Source organism: Nannobrachium achirus (assembly GCF_963921795.1).
Source record: "Nannobrachium achirus genome assembly, chromosome: 12".
NCBI classification, from domain to species: domain Eukaryota; kingdom Metazoa; phylum Chordata; class Actinopteri; order Myctophiformes; family Myctophidae; genus Nannobrachium; species Nannobrachium achirus.
Window position 1 is genome coordinate 4,557,234 of NC_137832.1, and position 17,586 is coordinate 4,574,819.

Genomic DNA, 17,586 nt, shown 5'->3' on the forward strand with positions numbered 1-17,586 from the left:
GAAGTGCTTCTTCCCAGGCACTTATAAATACTTCCGGGGGTCAGACAGGCAGGGTGGAATATAAACATACATGGATGTGATCACACTTTATACACATTCTATCAAATCATATTAATAACACATGTGTGTTTGATCACAACAGAACAGCCTGATACAAACAACAACATGAACTACGTTCCTGGGACGGCCAGCCTCATCGATGACATAGACAGTGAGTAGACAACATGAATGCAGCATAGCATTGTCTCTGAGTTCAGTCCAATTCAAAGGAGCTTTGTTGTCATGAGAAAACATACGTTTACATTGCCAAAGCAAGTGTCAAAACATAATAAAAACAGTTGAAAAAGGGGAACATGTTTACAGTTGGAGGTACAGCATTGTGTAAACACAGCTATGTCGCATTGTGACTTTGATATATTTACAGGGTATAAAGCTTTTGTAACAAATATCAGCATTGCTTTTTCTCAACACAATTTAGATGGTATAAGAACAAAAATAAAAACATAAAATGCTTATAAAGGTATAGCAGCTCTGTTTCATACTGTATGTGCAGTAGGTCTGGATCAACCTCACAACAGTTCACACCAGCCAGAAGTCTTCAATGTTTTCAGGCCAAGGACCCCTTAGCTGAGACTGAGAGAGAGATGAAGCAGTATGAAATTGTGTTGCAGATTTGTAAAAAAAAAAAATCCAGCCTAAACTTGTTTGACAACACTATCATTGATTGATTGATTGAAGACTTTATTAGAAGTTTGCATAGGAAAAGGTACAGTTTCATGACGGTACAGTTCACTGGTACAAGGTCTACTAAAAGGAGATCCATGAAAAGACTAAGCTTATTTCCACTGGAAACCATTGAAGTATCTCATATAACATTGAATGACAGACAAATAGAACACAGTACTATGCAGTAGATATGTAAAGAAAAACAAAAAAGAAGACAGTAAGTCTAAAACAAACAGTATATACAAAGAAGGGGCAGGGGAGGGTAGGGTTGGGCTAGGTTCATTTTTTACCAGTTGCGAACGGCTGCTGCCTGTAAGTGGTTTTTCAGGGCAATTTTAAAGGATGCTAGTGATCCACACTCCTTTATGGCCTTCGGTAAGGCTTTCCACATTTTGGTGGTATAGCAGAAAAAAGAGTTTGACCCTTTGTTCATCAGCGTCAGTTGTTGGATTAATGTGTATTTTTTACACATTAAACCTCAATATTTGTTCTGCTCTTTTTTCCCCTCTGCACCAAACCTCTTTGCCAAGAATAGCAGATCTACAAGCTCTTGTAGATTGGCTATTTTTGGCTAGTGTTCCACACAGAAAAGGGATAGTTACTAGGGTTCAAGTGGTCAAGTGTAGAAAAACTAGAATGCAGTAGAGATGTTTACACAGTGAAACCATACAATGGCTGTGATATTATTTATTCATTCAGAATGAACTCATTACGAACACAGATTCATACCCATCCACCTCTTTCCGCGGGAATTTACTGGAGCATTTTTTGCACCACACTTCCGGTTAACAGCAGACATACAAGCTCACGTCGCGTCGCAGATGCAGCCGTTGTGAGCTTGTAGATCACACTCGGCTGCGGTGCCGGAAGCTCCGTACAACTTCTGCGCAATGCACTATGGGATGTTGGAAAGTTGTGGATAGCCCTGAACCATGACGGTCATGTATCATTCAGTGGTTCTCAACCTGGGGGTCAAATTATTTTGGGGGTTCCCGACTCCCCAGATGATTAACTTAATGTGCAACATTGTCTTCAACATTTCAACAGTAAACAAACCAACATGCACATTTTCTAAAGTGACAATTTAAGGACTTTTTACTACCTCTAAAATGGCAATTAAACATTGGCCACATTGTCAAAATGTTACCTGACCATTAATTGCAGGGGTCATCACCAAGGTTGTGGTGGACTCTTTGCCATGGACATACACAATAAGTAGCCCTAAATGACCATTAATATATCTCAGGGGTCTTCAGCAGGGGGTCCGGGGTCCCCAGAGTTACTACAGGGGGTCCTCCAAATCTTTTGAGTGATAGAAACTTTTTTTTACTCCTTTTTTATATGAACCACTTGAACCCTAGTGTCCATATTCGGAGAACTTTAGCCAAAAATAGCAGATCTACAAGCTCACAACGCCTCGCAGCGCGAGGCGTTGTGAGCTTGTAGATCGTCTATTTTTGGCAAAAGTAAATCGTCCATTATAAAATGATAGGTAAAGATTTTAATTACTGCTCGATTTAACACTTATTTCTTTACTTTCTGGGCCTGTGCGATAAAAAATATCATAGCTATGATTGAATATGTCTATGGTTTCACACAGTAGCCACAGTAAAAACAGCACATTATAGGTAAATAGTGCTCTTATTTTACATTCCACAGACCAGACAGCTCACACTGGCCACGTTCAGGTATTTCAGGTGCCTGCCATACCTTTGGTTCCTTCCTTTGCAGGCTAGGGCTGTCACAATTATTACATAATCGTCTAATCGCAATTATTTGACATCAATCGCGATTATTTTTCATATTCGTCATAATCGTTTCCATGTTGAAAAAGGTTCATATATATATTTTCTTTTAAAGTTGTACCATGTAACTTTTTTTATAAAACAAATCTTAAAATTGTCCTAACTGTTAAATCGCTAAAGTTTTAGAACACCCACTCCGTTATTTTCAGCTTCTGAAGCCTTCTCTTTATATGTTTTCTTCTTAGCAGTGACAGGGGCGGGATTTTGCGCCAAAATGACGTAATCTGCATCATCTGTATACGTTGTGTATACGTTGCCCAATCACATCGCCGATCATGCACACATTGTACACTACCGGCCAATCACAGCTTATCTGCTCTGGTCTCCAGGAAGCGCCTCCGCTTGGCTACAGTGTTTACCATGGTGAAGGATTTTAACCTCTTAATCCACAAATCCTGGCCAGAAAATTACGTTCTACCATGCGTTCTACCCCTCCACGGATTACTATCGGTCGCGGTGGTTTGCGGCGCCGCTCCGGTGGTCCGCGGCGGTGGTCCGCGACGACTCCGGCCGAAAAAAGCAATACCGCTACTGACCACTAGTTGAACAACTTACACAGTATAGCTTTAAGTAAAACATATTGGAAATGGCAGATCTACAAGCTCACAAAGTGTCGCATTGCGACGCGTTGTGAGCTTGTAGATCAGCCATTTCCACTATAAATGTTGTTTTTTAAGTAGAAAGTTGTCAAATATGTCAATACGCAATTATTTGAGTGACAATTAATGTAAAATGTCATATCGTGACAGCCCTATTGCAGTGTTTTGTACTCTGTGCGGGCAGTGCCAGTAACTGTGAGCCAATGGAGGGAGCGGAGAAGGGGGGAGACGTGAACAAGCGTGGCTTGCTAAAGACCAATTCTGGATAATTTGGAGAGGTTTAAGTGCACATGCCGGGAGGCCGGTGAGGAGAGAGTTACAGTAGTGGAGTTTTGACATGACAGATGTCTGGATGAGCAGCTGGGCTGACTCCTGGGTGAGGAAACGTCTGATCCTTGGAATGTTCTATAGAGCAGGGGTCCGGGACCCCTAGGGGGTCCCCAGAGTTACTACAGGGGGTCCGCCAAATCTTTGTGATCTGATAATTATTTTAAATGAACAACTTTAACAACTATTCTGAGGAGAACTTTAGCTAAAAATAGCAGATCTACAAGCTCTCAACGCCTCACGCTGTGAGGCGTTGAGAGCTTGTAGATCGGCTATTTTTGGCAAATTTTTTTTTTTTTTTTTTGGCAAATGGGTAAAAAATGTATTTTAAGTGGTTAAATGTCTGAAAAAAAACACATTAACATGAATCCAACATATACTGATGTCACTGCTGTCAAACAAGTCTATGAATCTATCTATGAAAATCTGCTACACAATTTTATACAATGTGTAGTTGAATGAGAGCTGATCGCTAGGGCTGTCACAATTATTACATAATCGTCTAATCGCGATTATTTTACATAATCGCGATTATTTTTCATAATCGTCATAATCGTTTCCATGTTAAAAAATAGGAAAAAAAGTCAAAAATAGTGGAAATAGCAGATCTACAAGCTCACAACGCGGCTATTTCCACTATCAAAGTTATTTTTTAAGTAGTAAGTTGTCAAATATGTCAGTAATTTCTTTGTATATTTAGGTTATGTGTCATATCTGCCATGTACAACTTCAAAGCTTAAAAGCCAAACAGAAATGTAATTATCAACGACAAAAACACAATTAAATCGTTAATCGCCAATTATTTGAGTGACAATTAATCGTCATGTAAAATGTCATATCGTGACAGCCCTACTGACCGCTGTCTGTCTGGGACTACACCAAGGTTCTTGGCTGTTGGCTGCATGGGACAATTAGCGTTTAATGTGATAAAGAAAACAATAATCGTATTGTGGAGATTTACATTTATTGTGAAATTATCCTCCGTCATGCACTGGGATCAATTCACCTTTTATTTGCCAAGCTGCATATTTAAAAACATTTAAAAACCCTCTATAATTGGTAAAAACGGTCCTGGAAATAACATACTTGATAAAGTATTTGTTACAGTATTTTTTTCTCTAGTCTCTACCAAATCTCTTTGCCAAAAAAAATCACTGATCTACAAGCTCACATGTCGCAAGCTTGTAGATCGGCTATTTTTGGCAATTGTCCCGCCCCAGGATAATTGATGTTGGGGATATTTTGATTATCGCGATAATATCGTAAAATCACTTTTTTGGGGCCACCATAATCGTGACAGGATATCTCATAAGCTCCTTTTCAACTGCAGCTTTAGCACCACACCACACTACACCATACCACATAAAATATCTACATTTTCCATTACACAAAAGCACCCCTATCGATAAGAAACAAATTGACCCTTTAATACAATATAAATTTGTATTACAACTATCCTAAATTATAATGCACTATAATGGATTATAACTGTGATTATAATGCACTATAAAGTTAATGTATTAATATGATATAATACACTATCATAGATTATAATAGTGGTTATAACACAATAGAATATATTATGTATTACAACTATATCTTGGTGGTCTAAATGAAAAGCAGTGAGTGATCAGTCATTATGAAGTGTTTGGCCCTGTTTGGCCTAGCTCAGACCTACTCTAGATTGCACAAGATTGCACACCTCTTAGTACCACGTTTATTACCGCTTTCACACCACTCTACCCAGGTCTTTGTAGTGGAAAACCTGGCACAAGTGGGTGGTGTGGTGTGGTGTGGTGTTGGTCCTGTGGAAAAGGGGCTGTATTGTCCCAGTTGGAACTGAAGTCACTGGGGCGTTGTCTTTGGAAGTTGTTAGATCCTGCGTGGGGCGGGAAGAAGAGAAGCTAGATAGACGATTACCTTATTATCCCAAGAGGGAAAATCAGTCGCCCAGACCAGAGCTCAGTCTTGTGTGGGTTCAGCTTGAGGTGCTGGGCTGACATCCACTGTGAGATGTGGTCCAGACACCTGGGTGGCAGAGGGAACTGCTACAGTCGTGTGTAACATTGTGTCATGTGTGTGAGACTCTGTTGAAGACCTAGTGTCAATAGCCTTGCTCAATAAATTATGTATTTATCACCTGAAGACTGACTGAGTGCTGCAGTGTTTCTTTCCCTGCTGTCTGCCTTTACCACAACCAGCAGGGCATGACATTAAGGCGTGTCCTGTTGTCCGGGACAACTAATAAATCTTTATGGACAAGTTCATAAAAAATGTACTTGTCCGTTGGACAAGTGCCTCTTGGTTTCGCTTTTTCTGTGACGCTCCTAGCAGCTTTGTGCTGTATACGATGGAGTGGAGGGTGGAGGGGGGTCTTATGAAAAGAGCAATGAACGTAAAATGGCTTGTTTATAAGTGACTTTTGTGCCTAGACAAGCGAATGGGACATTTACTTGTCCGCAGGACAAGTTCCTCAAAAGGTTAATGTCAAGCCCTGCGAACAAGCAGAACTCTGGGTTGATTTTGCTGCTCTAACGTTGTGTCATGTTTACATCCTACAGAGAAACACCTGGTGCTGCTCCGCGATGGCAGAACCCTCATCGGTTACCTCAGAAGCATTGATCAGTTTGGTACGTAAAAATATACAGAAGTATTGATCAACATTTTTAGTTTTTATTGTACTTTTAAGTAACTTGAAAAACCAACATGAAAAAGAATCACGATAAGATTGTGTATCGTGATATCATATCAGGAAAATATGGTGATATTGTATTTTTCCATATTGCCCAGCCCTAAGCGTAAGTACAGCCATCCTCCATGTCTCTGGTCTGCTGGGCACCTCATAAGTCACATCTGCCCATGAAAGATTGCGGTGCATCTTGGGAATGGGCTTATTGTGTCTAAAAATACATATTTCGTCACTTGCATGCAAATCAAAATTGTTAAAATCACTAAAACGATAGAAAGAAGTAAATGGAAACATTTTAACACTCATCTTTTCTTTTCTCTAATGACTATCTAAAATATGAACCCTTGTTGTAAAAAAAAAAACAAAGTTGTCCTTTAAATGAGGACCACTTTATATGAAGGGGAAAACATTTTTATGAAGTGCTCCTTTTCATGTACAGTAACAATTGATGTCTTTCCTGAACACTCTTTACTCGCAGCCAACCTGGTCTTCCACCAGACGGTGGAGCGCATCCACGTGGGGAAGAAGTTTGGAGACATTCCCCGAGGGATCTTCATCGTGCGGGGAGAGAACGTTGTCCTGCTGGGGGAGATCGTAAGTAGGGGTTGGCCATAATGGTGATAAATATTGTTGAGGCGATACGATGTCTCCACGATATGCCTTTACAGAGATATCGTATATATTGTGATGCAATGAGGGATAATGAGGCAATGAGGCCTTATAAAAAAATCATGTTGAATTGTTAACACAGAGGTTCATTGAATCAGTAGTAGTTAAAATGTCAAGGTCTCCCCTTAACTCTGACAGTATTACAAATGAAACCAAATGGTCCATTTGGTTTCATTTGTATACTGTCAGAGTTAAATACTTTTAAGGATTAATTTAGACCTCCCAAAAGGAACCCAGAGAGTCCCTGGACCCCACATTGAGGACCACTGCTCTAAATGGTCTGTTATGCCTTTTTCTTTTAGTTTTTTGTTACCTTGTACTGTGGTTGTCGTACTGTTAATTAACTTGAAAAATAACCATAAAAACCAACAAAAAGAATTGCGATAAGATTGTGTATCGTGATACAGCTTGGGGAACATATGGTGATATTGTATTTTTCCATATCGCCCAGCCCTAAGCGTAAGTACAGCCATCCTCCAACTTCACAGGTCCAAAACTGTTACTTACTCAAACTCAAAAGGAGCTGAAATAACAAACGGAGCTACAGATCCATCTCGAAAAATTAGAATATTGTGTAAAAGTTCATTTTCTTGAAACTTTCATATATTCTAGAAACATTACACATTCAGTGAATTATTCCAAACCTTTTTTTGTTAAAATTGTTATGGCATACAGCTCATGAATATCAAAAGTCCATATTTCTAAATATTACAATAATACACTACGACCACTCAAAACAAGGATTTATAATAGAGAAATGTCAGCCTTCTGAAGTCAGAGTTGCTTGAAGTCCAGTGGGAAGTTTCCAAAGTCAGTTATGAATTGGGGTGCTATGGCAACAGCAATGCTTTTTCACACAATATTCTTAATTTTTCCAGATGATCTGTACATGCTCAAAATGCGTGGCTTCGCGCCGTGTCTCCAACTTACCAATCTGCTACTTTTGATTTTTTGTGTGACGCTGTAGCATGATCAAGTAGGGCCTTAATTTATGGTGGGAAAAAACACAAAGCTAATATCTGGAGATGCCCGACAACAACGATTATACAAGTCCTGTATTCAAAGTCTTACTTAAATGTACAAAAGTACACCTCAGCAGATGAGCCCGGTGTAGAGACCTGAGGCTATAGTAGTAGGGTAAGTTGAGTAGTTACGGCCAGACCACCAAGGTGGCAAAAAGCAGGCCTTAGCCAGTGTCTCTGAACCGGTTAAATAAAGTGTATTTTGTGAGATCAGAATGGGCAGATTAAACATGAACCCTGGTCTGCAAACAACCAGGTAGAGTAGAGATAGAACACTGTAGAGCCTCAACGAAACTATAGGACAGCAGGTAAACAATTACCCTAGACAACATGCTATCTACATATAGAAACTATAGGACTACAGATCAGCAATGACCCTAGACCAGTGGTTCTCTACCTGTGGTATTTTGGAGGGGGTCCCCAGATGATTAACTTAATGTTCAACATTGTTTTCAGTAAACAAACTGACATAAAGTGTAAGTGTATAGAGGGTATCTGCACATTTCTAAAGTGACCATTTTAGGACTTGTTAATACCTCTAAAATGACAACGTAAACATTGGCCAAATTGTCAAATATTAGAGGCAGAAATTGTGAAAATAGCCGATCTACATGCTCACAACGCCTCGCGTTGCGAGGCGTTGTGAGCATGTAGATCTGCTATTTTCACAATAGAACCGTGTTTTACAAAATGTAATGCCTCAACTCTTAGTGCTCGTCAGGGTGGGGGTCCCCAGTTAAAATATGATTATGTTGGGGGTCGCGGCCTGAAAAGGTTGAGAACCATTGCCCTATAGGACAGCAGGTAAACAATGAACCTAGTATCTGTCTAAACAACGTGCTATCTAAATAACATTCTGTACATGTGTCATGTGTGTGTATACAGTATATTAGTTTTCTTCCTGACCTCAGAGACTAGACACTGTGGCGTATTGTTAAGTGCAGGAAGCCAAGCCTGCACATATTACTGTTACAAACATGTTATATATAATTCATACGTGTGCTGGTGGTAAACGGAAGCAAACAAAGCATTTAAAAGCATGAATAATTCAGTATTTTATATAATCACAACATGGTGTCCATGTACTGTAGCTGCTGATGGAAGCGCTGCACACAGAAAACCAAGCTGTGCACGACACATTACGGCCAGGCCGTATGAAGTATGAACAACGTCAACATTGAGTACCTGAGACGAATAACATAAAGTCCATATATATATATTTTTTTAATATAGATATTTTTTGATTTACCAGAATGTAAACCACAAACTATTCATTATTAATCTGTTAAATTGTTAATGCAACCCCCCCTCATTTTGTTCAATTGTCTGTTTTAATGTTATCCGCTCCCTTTGTCTGCTAATATTGCTTGTACGGACATATAGGCCTACTGTTGTTCCACAAACTGTTGGAGATACGTATACTGTTTTTCCACCTTCCATAAGTATTATGTCTTATAATTCCTAATATATATGAGTTAAGTAAAAAAAAAATCTAATTCAACAAAATGAGGGGGGAGTGCATTAACACATCGGCTGCCCACGTGGTGTCTACAAGTCAATCTCTTTGATGTCGCTGGAGGCCCACGACGCGTTTGGCGCGTTTTACAGTAAACTATACTGTACTGTAGCTACTGCACTTGGCTGCCGCGGTGATGAAACAAACTCCATTTCCCAACATGCAGCGCGCAATTACGTCATCCGGACCAGAGTGTATATAAGAGAGTTACGTCACTTACGTCGACTCCCATAGTAAGCGTGGAAAGCCTATTTACTCTATGGTGGGAAGCTTACGCATGCGCACTTGCGCACGCATGGAGCCTGTTCTCATTCCTAGCTAGCCTCTGCTGCTCTTCAGCCCGTCCGCCCCCACTATAGCCGAGGTATTTTCAATCACTGGTAAGTAGACGAAATCACGTCTTTTTCACCCTTTTAACGCATTCACGCATTCACACATTCACGAGAGGCCCGTGAATGCGTTAAAAGGGTGAAAAAGACGTGATTTCGTCTACTTACCAGTGATTGAAAATACCTCGGCTATAGTGGGGGCGGACGGGCAGGAGAGCAGCAGAGCCTCGATAAGAATGAGAACAGGCTCCATGCGACGCCACTTCCGGTCTGCGGCGAGTTCAAAGCGTGACGTAACTCTCTTATATACACTCTGATCCGGACACGCTGTGTGTCTCGTTGACTTCCTGTCTAACGGCTGCACAAAAACGTGGTTTTCTCCTAATCTAGCTTTTAAATCACTTTCATTTCAAAACGGCAGCCTCTTCTACCTGCCATAACACAAACAATGTGGCTTAGAAATGATAAAAAACGGTCCTGACTGAAAGAAAAGATTTTCGCGAAATAAACAGGACATACTCCGATTACATTTACTCGGATTACTTTTCTCGCCAGTACTCTCGCCGGTAGGTAGAATGACGCGTTGCCATGGGCACCAGCAACACACACACGTCATACATCCGGGCACTCGATGTGTTAAGCATTTAACAGATTAAAAACTTCTAGTTTGTGGTTTTCAAAATGTTTAAATATGGACTTAGACAGTTTTTCGTCTCAGGTACTCATTAACTTATTTGCATTGTAAAAGAGAGGAGCACATTGCTGTCTTGGCTGTACAGCCATACAAGCTCGCAGCACGGCACCGATCTGCTATTTTTGAAAAGTCGGGAAGATTTGAGCAAATCTTTGAATATATTTATTTTTAAAGTGAACATCAATTTTGCATCTAAAATTTTGTATCTGGGGGAGGTCCCTGGAATTAAATATTTTGAGATGGGAGTCTGCTATTTTTTAATAGTTAAAGCATAAAATAACGGTTAAAAGTATTAATGTGTACCCGGCCTAAATGGGTTAAGAGCGTCTGCTAAATGCCTCGATTCTAAATGGTTTGTTTGAACCTCTCTCTCTCTCTCTCTCTCTCTCTCTCTCTCTCTCTCTCTCTCTCTCTCTCTCTCTCTCTCTCTCAGGACGTGGACAAGCCGTGCGACACGGTGCTGCAGCAGGTGTCCATAGAGGAGATCCTGGAGGAGCAGAGGTTGCAGCAGCAGGCCAAGCAGGAGACGGAGAAGGTGAAAGATCAAGGGATATTTAGGATGACAGACTCACTCCCTAGCTTCCATTAGAACTACAGACTCACTCCCTAGCTTCCATTAGAACTACAGACTCACTCCCTAGCTTCCATTAGAACTACAGACTCACTCCCTAGCTTCCATTAGAACTACAGACTCATTCCCTAGCTTCCATTAGAACTACAGACTCATTCCCTAGCTTCCATTAGAACTACAGACTCACTCCCTAGCTTCCACCGTGGACTGAAGACTCACCTCTTCAGACTCCACCTAAACCCATTCCAGACCATAGACCCCGCCCACTCTGAGTGGACTCTTTCTCTGGTCTGGAGCTGAGTACATGAATCGGCATTTATTTTCGGCTGATCCAATGAGCGCGGGGGGTGGGGGTGGGTCTAACGAATATCCAATCCACGCAGCAGTTGAAACGATTCAAACGAAGTTCACACACACAGGCAGGCTGAGGAAGGCACACACACACACGCGCGCTGATTTCACCAAGCTGTTTAATGTTGATTACATGTTTCTGGTCGCAGTTCTGTGTGGAAGCAGTCACTGGCACGGACAGAGACACACACACAATCACACACAAACTCCGCGACCGTGCGTCGCGTCCACCGTGCAAAAACGTCCCTCCCCCGTAAATCGCTCAGAATAGGGCACAGTTTCAGACTACTGCATGAGCTGAGTCTGAGATCAGGCTAGTAACACTCCCCCTCCCTCGATGACCATACATGAAGCTAGATAGCATTTTTAGGTTTTAGAAAAGTTTTTACTGAATAGGTGCGTGGCCTACCTACGTTATTGTTTTTCTAGATTGATGTTCCTATGCATGTGTTGTATTGTTGATGTATTGACATGTTATCTTTCTTATTATCTTGCTTGTTGCATTGATGTATTACCTGCTTATTGTTAGTCGCTCTGGATTAAAAGTGTCTGCTAAATTCCTAAATAGTAATTTGGATTGGAAACATGTGACGCTGGGAATGCTCCACCGGCCGGCCATGACGCTCACCATGGGTGCCAAAACTCGCACCGGAAGTGCGATGCAATAACATGGCAGTGAATGGAGCCACCTGCTGGATCAGCTCATGAACAAACACTATTTATGATACACTGAGACCTTTGTCATATAATCGATTTTTACAATCACTTGCTTTTCGATGTGCACAGTACATCATTAAATGATAATAATAACAGTATATAATAATAGTTTCTGTCTATGAATTATCCCGAGATTTGGTTTGCCCGACAGGAAACGTTGGATAGTCTTGCGATACTTGGCACGTTTAGAAACATACTTTTTGCTCTTTAGATACCTCTATAAAATGACACAGTGTGCACATTGATTTTTTTTTTTTCCTGTAACGAGTATTGTATAAAGGTCTCAATTGTTCAGAAATGGTGTTTGTTCATGAGCTGCTCCACAGGCTTTCACTGTCCGGCTGCAGTTTGGCACCCATGGTTGCGACGAATCTGCCGGTTGGAATTGCGAGATAGCGAAAAATGACGTTGGTGTCTCTTCCTTCCTCTTGTTCCTAGGTGAAGATGCAGGTTCTGAAAGACCGAGGCCTCTCCATCCCCAAGGCAGACAACCTGGATGAATACTAGTGCCTCCTACTGGACTGGATGAACTGGTCCACTGCACGCCTCGTTGTCGTCGCCACCTTCCTGTTGATCGGACTCTTGGTTTTTATGTTGAATTTGGTTCATTATTATTTTTTATTTCATTTCTTTTTTTAAGAGAGGGATTTAGTGTGAGTGGTTTATGGATATGAGGCCATATGGCACTAGATCTGTGCTGTGTTGCAGATTGACTTAAGAATATGAATCGTCACTGTCGGGCAGAAAGGTATAATCTTTGATGAAATATAAATGGATGGATCCAACGTGCTTATTATTTTGTCAGAAGCGCTTTTTAATACCTTTTTCATTGGTTACATATTTATAAAACCCACATCAAACTTTACCACTTTAACTATTTTTTATGGCAAAAATAGCTGATCTACTGAACGCGTTGTAAGCTCACAACGTGTTGTGACTTGTGAGCTTGTAGATCAGCTATTTTCACTGCTTTTGAGCAACACTCTTTTGTGACGAGGTAGATCATTAATTTACGGAAGAATGAAGATAGAAATAAAAGTTTAAATATGACCATAACAAGGTTTCTGCCCGACAGCGACGTAAATGAAAATAAAATAAAAAGAATAATGTTTTCACCGATGGCTGCTGTCAGTCCTACGTTGTGCCAGAAGGGGGCACTGTAAATCATGTTTCTTTGTTGTTTTGAGACATTTTGTTGTGCTTTTTTTTTTTTTTGAGGAAGAGGATGATGTGATTCTGACCTCAGCACTTGGTGTTGTCACCATGACGATGATGAAAAACTTTTTGATTTGGACATTATGTACACTAACGGTCCTGCTCCATTAAAGTGTTTAGTTTTTCAATGCTGTCAGTACTTATTGACCTTCTTCAACAAGGGGTCTGGGACCCCTAGGGGGTCCTCAGAGTTACTATAGGGGTAGTCTGGGATCCCTTCACTTTTGATACCCTACACGAGTTTACAAATCGCAAATAAAAGCTGGATTAAGCAAACTTCTATCTGAAATCAATGGTATCGGGCCACGGTCACACCAAACTACCTATGAGAGTGGATTCCCCATTCCGCCAATTTATTTCAATGAGAATGGAGCGGTTTCCTGCCAGTAGAGGATTTCTGAAAAAAACACTCCATTGTAGGGGTGTAATTATATAGTAACTGTATCAAAATATTGTTTTAAACTTAAAAAATCGAAGTATATCAAAATGAAAACGGCTAAAATCGAATCGTATCGTTTTATTTTGTATCGTATCGTATCGGCAGTGCAAAGAATCGATTGTATCGATACTACCTACTTGTGAATTGTATTTAGCATTTTTTTAAGAAGAAAAAATTAAAAGGAGGGGTTTAATTAGTAATTACTTTTCCTTTCCATATAGCTACACTGGTCTATCGATAAATGTGTGTAATCTCTGGGTTCATGTCAAGGTGCAGGTTTGTCAATATACAATGTCCATGTATTTGGCAGATAATCACTGCGTTTACTTATTTATATCCATAATAATACATGTTTCCCTTAAAAACCTGCGCTATCCACACCTTTCACACAGATTTAATTTCTTTGCTAAATAGTTACTATATCGATTTTAAATCGAATCCTATCGTATCGCCACGAATGAACCAATATCGTCCATGTATCGTGTATCGTCAACTATGTATCGTGATATGTATCGAATAATAGTAATGCAACCCAAGAAGGCACCATGGCTTGTTTTGTTCATTTAGGTCCTTCGTACTCCATTCATGGAAGAAACGGGTCTGTGGTTATGTATGATCAACGTGGGGGTTCTGTCTTGGCATGAAGATATTTGAACCATTGTGTCTAAACCCGAATTTTACCCACTTCTATAAACCTCGAAGTGGATTCTTCTCTTGTAAACTACACAGCTAAAACCAGAGCTGTTCTTGTACCAGCCAGTAGATGGCACCCCATCTCAAACGAAACTGTGATGATGACATTAAAGGAGTAAAATGACATTTTTACTATTGATCACTCACCCCATGGAGACTGAAGTTCATTATATATATATATATATATATATATATATATATATATATATATATATATATATATATATATATGTATGTATATTATATCGTTTTTGTCACATTCCTAATCCTAAACCAGTTATTTGATTGTAGTAAATGTACCGCTATTGCCAGAGCCAATGGGGGTAATTATCCCTTTTATGGTGGTGAAGTTGGTGAACTATCCCTTTTAAAGACATGAGACATGTGCATTCATTCATTCATTCATCTATCACTGACTGGGCTCAGTCTAATTGGCTCGGACTAATTTGGTTTCAAGACGAGTCATTATTTCTAATCAGACACGCTAATGACCGCTTTAAAAAAAAGAAAAAGAAAGAAAGCAAGATTATCAGTAGTCATCAGAAGTAGATAATTTGTCCGACAGTAATATAATCAGTGGTGTAAAGTAACTAAGTACATTTACTGGAGTACTGCACTTAAGTCCAATTTTAACCTAGGTGTATACTTGTACTTTACTTGAGTACTTCCAATTTTCAATACTTTAAATTTTACTCCACTACATCTCAGAGGCAAATATTGTGCTTACAGTATAGGCCTACTCCACTACATTTATTTGACAACTTTAGTTACTTTGTAGATGTGGACATACAACATACACTAACGGCTTCAGTCGGGGAAATCTCGCTTTTGCAAACGCCCATCATTTCGACCGGAGGGTTAGCGACTCACTCCACGGAGGTTAAGGTTAGGGTGAGGGTTAGAGTCGGGTGTCGAAAGGATGACATGTAGTAACAGCGACACGCTCCCGTAGATCGGCTATTTTCAAATGGCCTAAATGTATACAGGACTGTGTACTTTTTTTAATACATTTTATACGTTTGAAAACCTGTGTAAGGGTACGGTCGCACCAAACTACCTGCCAAAAACAAGAAAAACGCCCCCTTCCCATTGAAATGCATTGGTGGAATGGGGATTCCACTCTCATAGGTAGTTTGGTGTAGCTTCAGCCTCATGGTAGTTTGGTATGACTGTATCGGGAGGCTCTCTCCATTCCGACATGTCGCCACTCCGAAATTGACTTCTTATTGTCGGAGTGGCGACACTCCCATGGGCCTAAGGTTTAGGGTTAGGGTTAGAGACAGAGTTAGTGTCGGAAAGGAGACATGTCGGAGTGGAGAGATGCACTCGACTGTATCCACCTGTTTCCGCGCGAATTTACTGTAGCATTATTTGCGGGACACTTCCGGTTAACAGCAGACATACACGTCGCGTCGCAGATGCAACCGTTGTGAGCTTGTAGATAACTCTCGGCTGCGGCGCTGAAAGCTGCCTGCACATTCTGCGCAATGCACGATGGGATGTTGGAAAGTTGTGGATACCCAAATGGGACATTCTACATAATGAGTACTTTTACTTTTGGTGCTTTAAAGGACAACTTTAGTTTTTTACAACCAGGGTTCATTATTTTAGATTGAAATTAGAGAAAAGAAAAGAAGAGTGTTAAAAGGGTTAGGGGTTTTCATTTACTGCTTTCTATTGTTTTTTTTTTGGATTTTTGTGTTTTTATTTCAGTGGGTGGGGGCGTGTGTACAAGTGGGAAACGAGTTTGGGTCGACTTTGTTTTAGGTCGACCTTTCCTGTATTGTATTTCCTGTACCCTAACCCTAACCCTAGCAGGAAAGGTCGACCTAAAACAAAGTCAACCCAAACTCGTTTCCCAACGGGTCTGTGGCCAGTTATACCATGTAACTTTTTTTATAAAACAAATCTTAAAATTGTCCTAACTGTTAAATCGCTAAAGTTTTAGAACCCCCACTCCGTTAATTTCAGCTTCTAAAGCCTTCTCTTTATATGTTTTCTATGAGCCGTGAGGGGGGGAGAATTTCGTGGCAAAATGACGTCATCTACATCATGTGTATACGTTGGCCAATCATATCGCCGATCATAAACACATGGTACACTACCGGCCAATCACAGGCGCATCTTGCTGACTTCTCAGGAAGTAGCTTGCCTCAACATAACAACAACATACTCGGGTGAAGGAGTGTGTTTCTCCGGAATGCCTGAACGCACAGGAACCAGGGACCCCTCTAAAGATAGATCTCGGCGAGGTGGAGGCAGACGCGGTGGCGAGAGGAAAAACGGCCGAAAGACGCGGACGCGACCGCGGTTTGCTATACAGCTCTGACCACTAGTTGAGCAACTTACACAGTATAGCTTTAAGCTAGATGCAGAATAGACCAAAATCAAATCTTTGCTTCTGGGGGTCCCTGGAACAAAATATTTTGCGATGGGGGTCCGTGGCCAAATACATATCATTCTGGGGGTCCTTGACATGACAAAGTTTGAGAAACAATGATAGCAACATATGTTTTTTCACGAACACTGTTAGAATTTAGAAGACATTTTTAGAATGTGGCTATGAGTGGTTAAGGATCCCCAAAATGTGTTTTTTGGCCGCGGACCCCCATCTCAAAATATTTTGTTCCACGGATGGACCCCTATCGCAAAATATTTTTTTCCACGGATGGACCCCTATCGCAAAATATTTTGTTCCAGGGACCCCCAGAAGCAAAGATTAGATTTCGGTCTATTCTGCATCTAGCTTAAGGCCACAGACCCGTTGGGAAACAAGTCTGGGTCGACTTTGTTTTAGGTCGACCTTTCCTGTATTCGGCTAAATATGTAGGCCTATTTTTAGACACAATAAACCGTCAATTTCTTTGTTACTATTTACACTAGCTCTGGTCCATCGCGTCTCCTCCCGGAGACGCTCTGACAGACCCATCGGCAAATGGCTAGACCCGAGTATCTCAGCCCCTCCGCTCAACATCAGTCAAAATAAACAAAACTGTTTCACTACTCACCAAACCAAAGGTAGTTTTGCGCTGTTGAAAGTCTATTCTCCGCGGTGGTGAACCCCTCAGCACCCCACCTACTCTGTAAAATACATTATTTTTGTCATGAAATAAAACGCACCCACCTCGAGCCACCTAGCGGCCACCGCAGATACAATGGTTCACAACCCGGAAATAAGCGGCGGTCGAGTTGGATGCACTTTATTTCATGCCAAAAATAGTGTA

General features: G+C 40.8%; 1 protein-coding gene across 1 annotated transcript; it reads left to right on the forward strand.

The window, feature by feature from the left end:
- The first annotated feature begins 44 nt into the window (after positions 1 to 44).
- Positions 45 to 13,334, forward strand: lsm1 (LSM1, U6 small nuclear RNA associated). Its single transcript, XM_080739023.1, has 5 exons — positions 45 to 211; positions 6,019 to 6,087; positions 6,625 to 6,740; positions 10,810 to 10,911; positions 12,454 to 13,334. Exons 1-5 carry the CDS (start codon positions 166 to 168, stop codon positions 12,520 to 12,522), a joined length of 402 nt encoding a protein of 133 aa, XP_080595149.1. The 5' UTR covers positions 45 to 165; the 3' UTR covers positions 12,523 to 13,334.
- Positions 13,335 to 17,586: the final 4,252 nt, after the last annotated feature.

Excerpts from the sequence above, each read along its gene's own strand:
- lsm1 (XM_080739023.1), top strand. The coding sequence starts at position 166 with ATGAACTACGTTCCTGGGACGGCCAGCCTCATCGATGACATAGACA. Across the intron at positions 6,741-10,809 it reads TTGTCCTGCTGGGGGAGATC|GACGTGGACAAGCCGTGCGA; the intron begins GTAAGTAGGGGT and ends TCTCTCTCTCAG. Across the intron at positions 10,912-12,453 it reads CCAAGCAGGAGACGGAGAAG|GTGAAGATGCAGGTTCTGAA; the intron begins GTGAAAGATCAA and ends TCTTGTTCCTAG.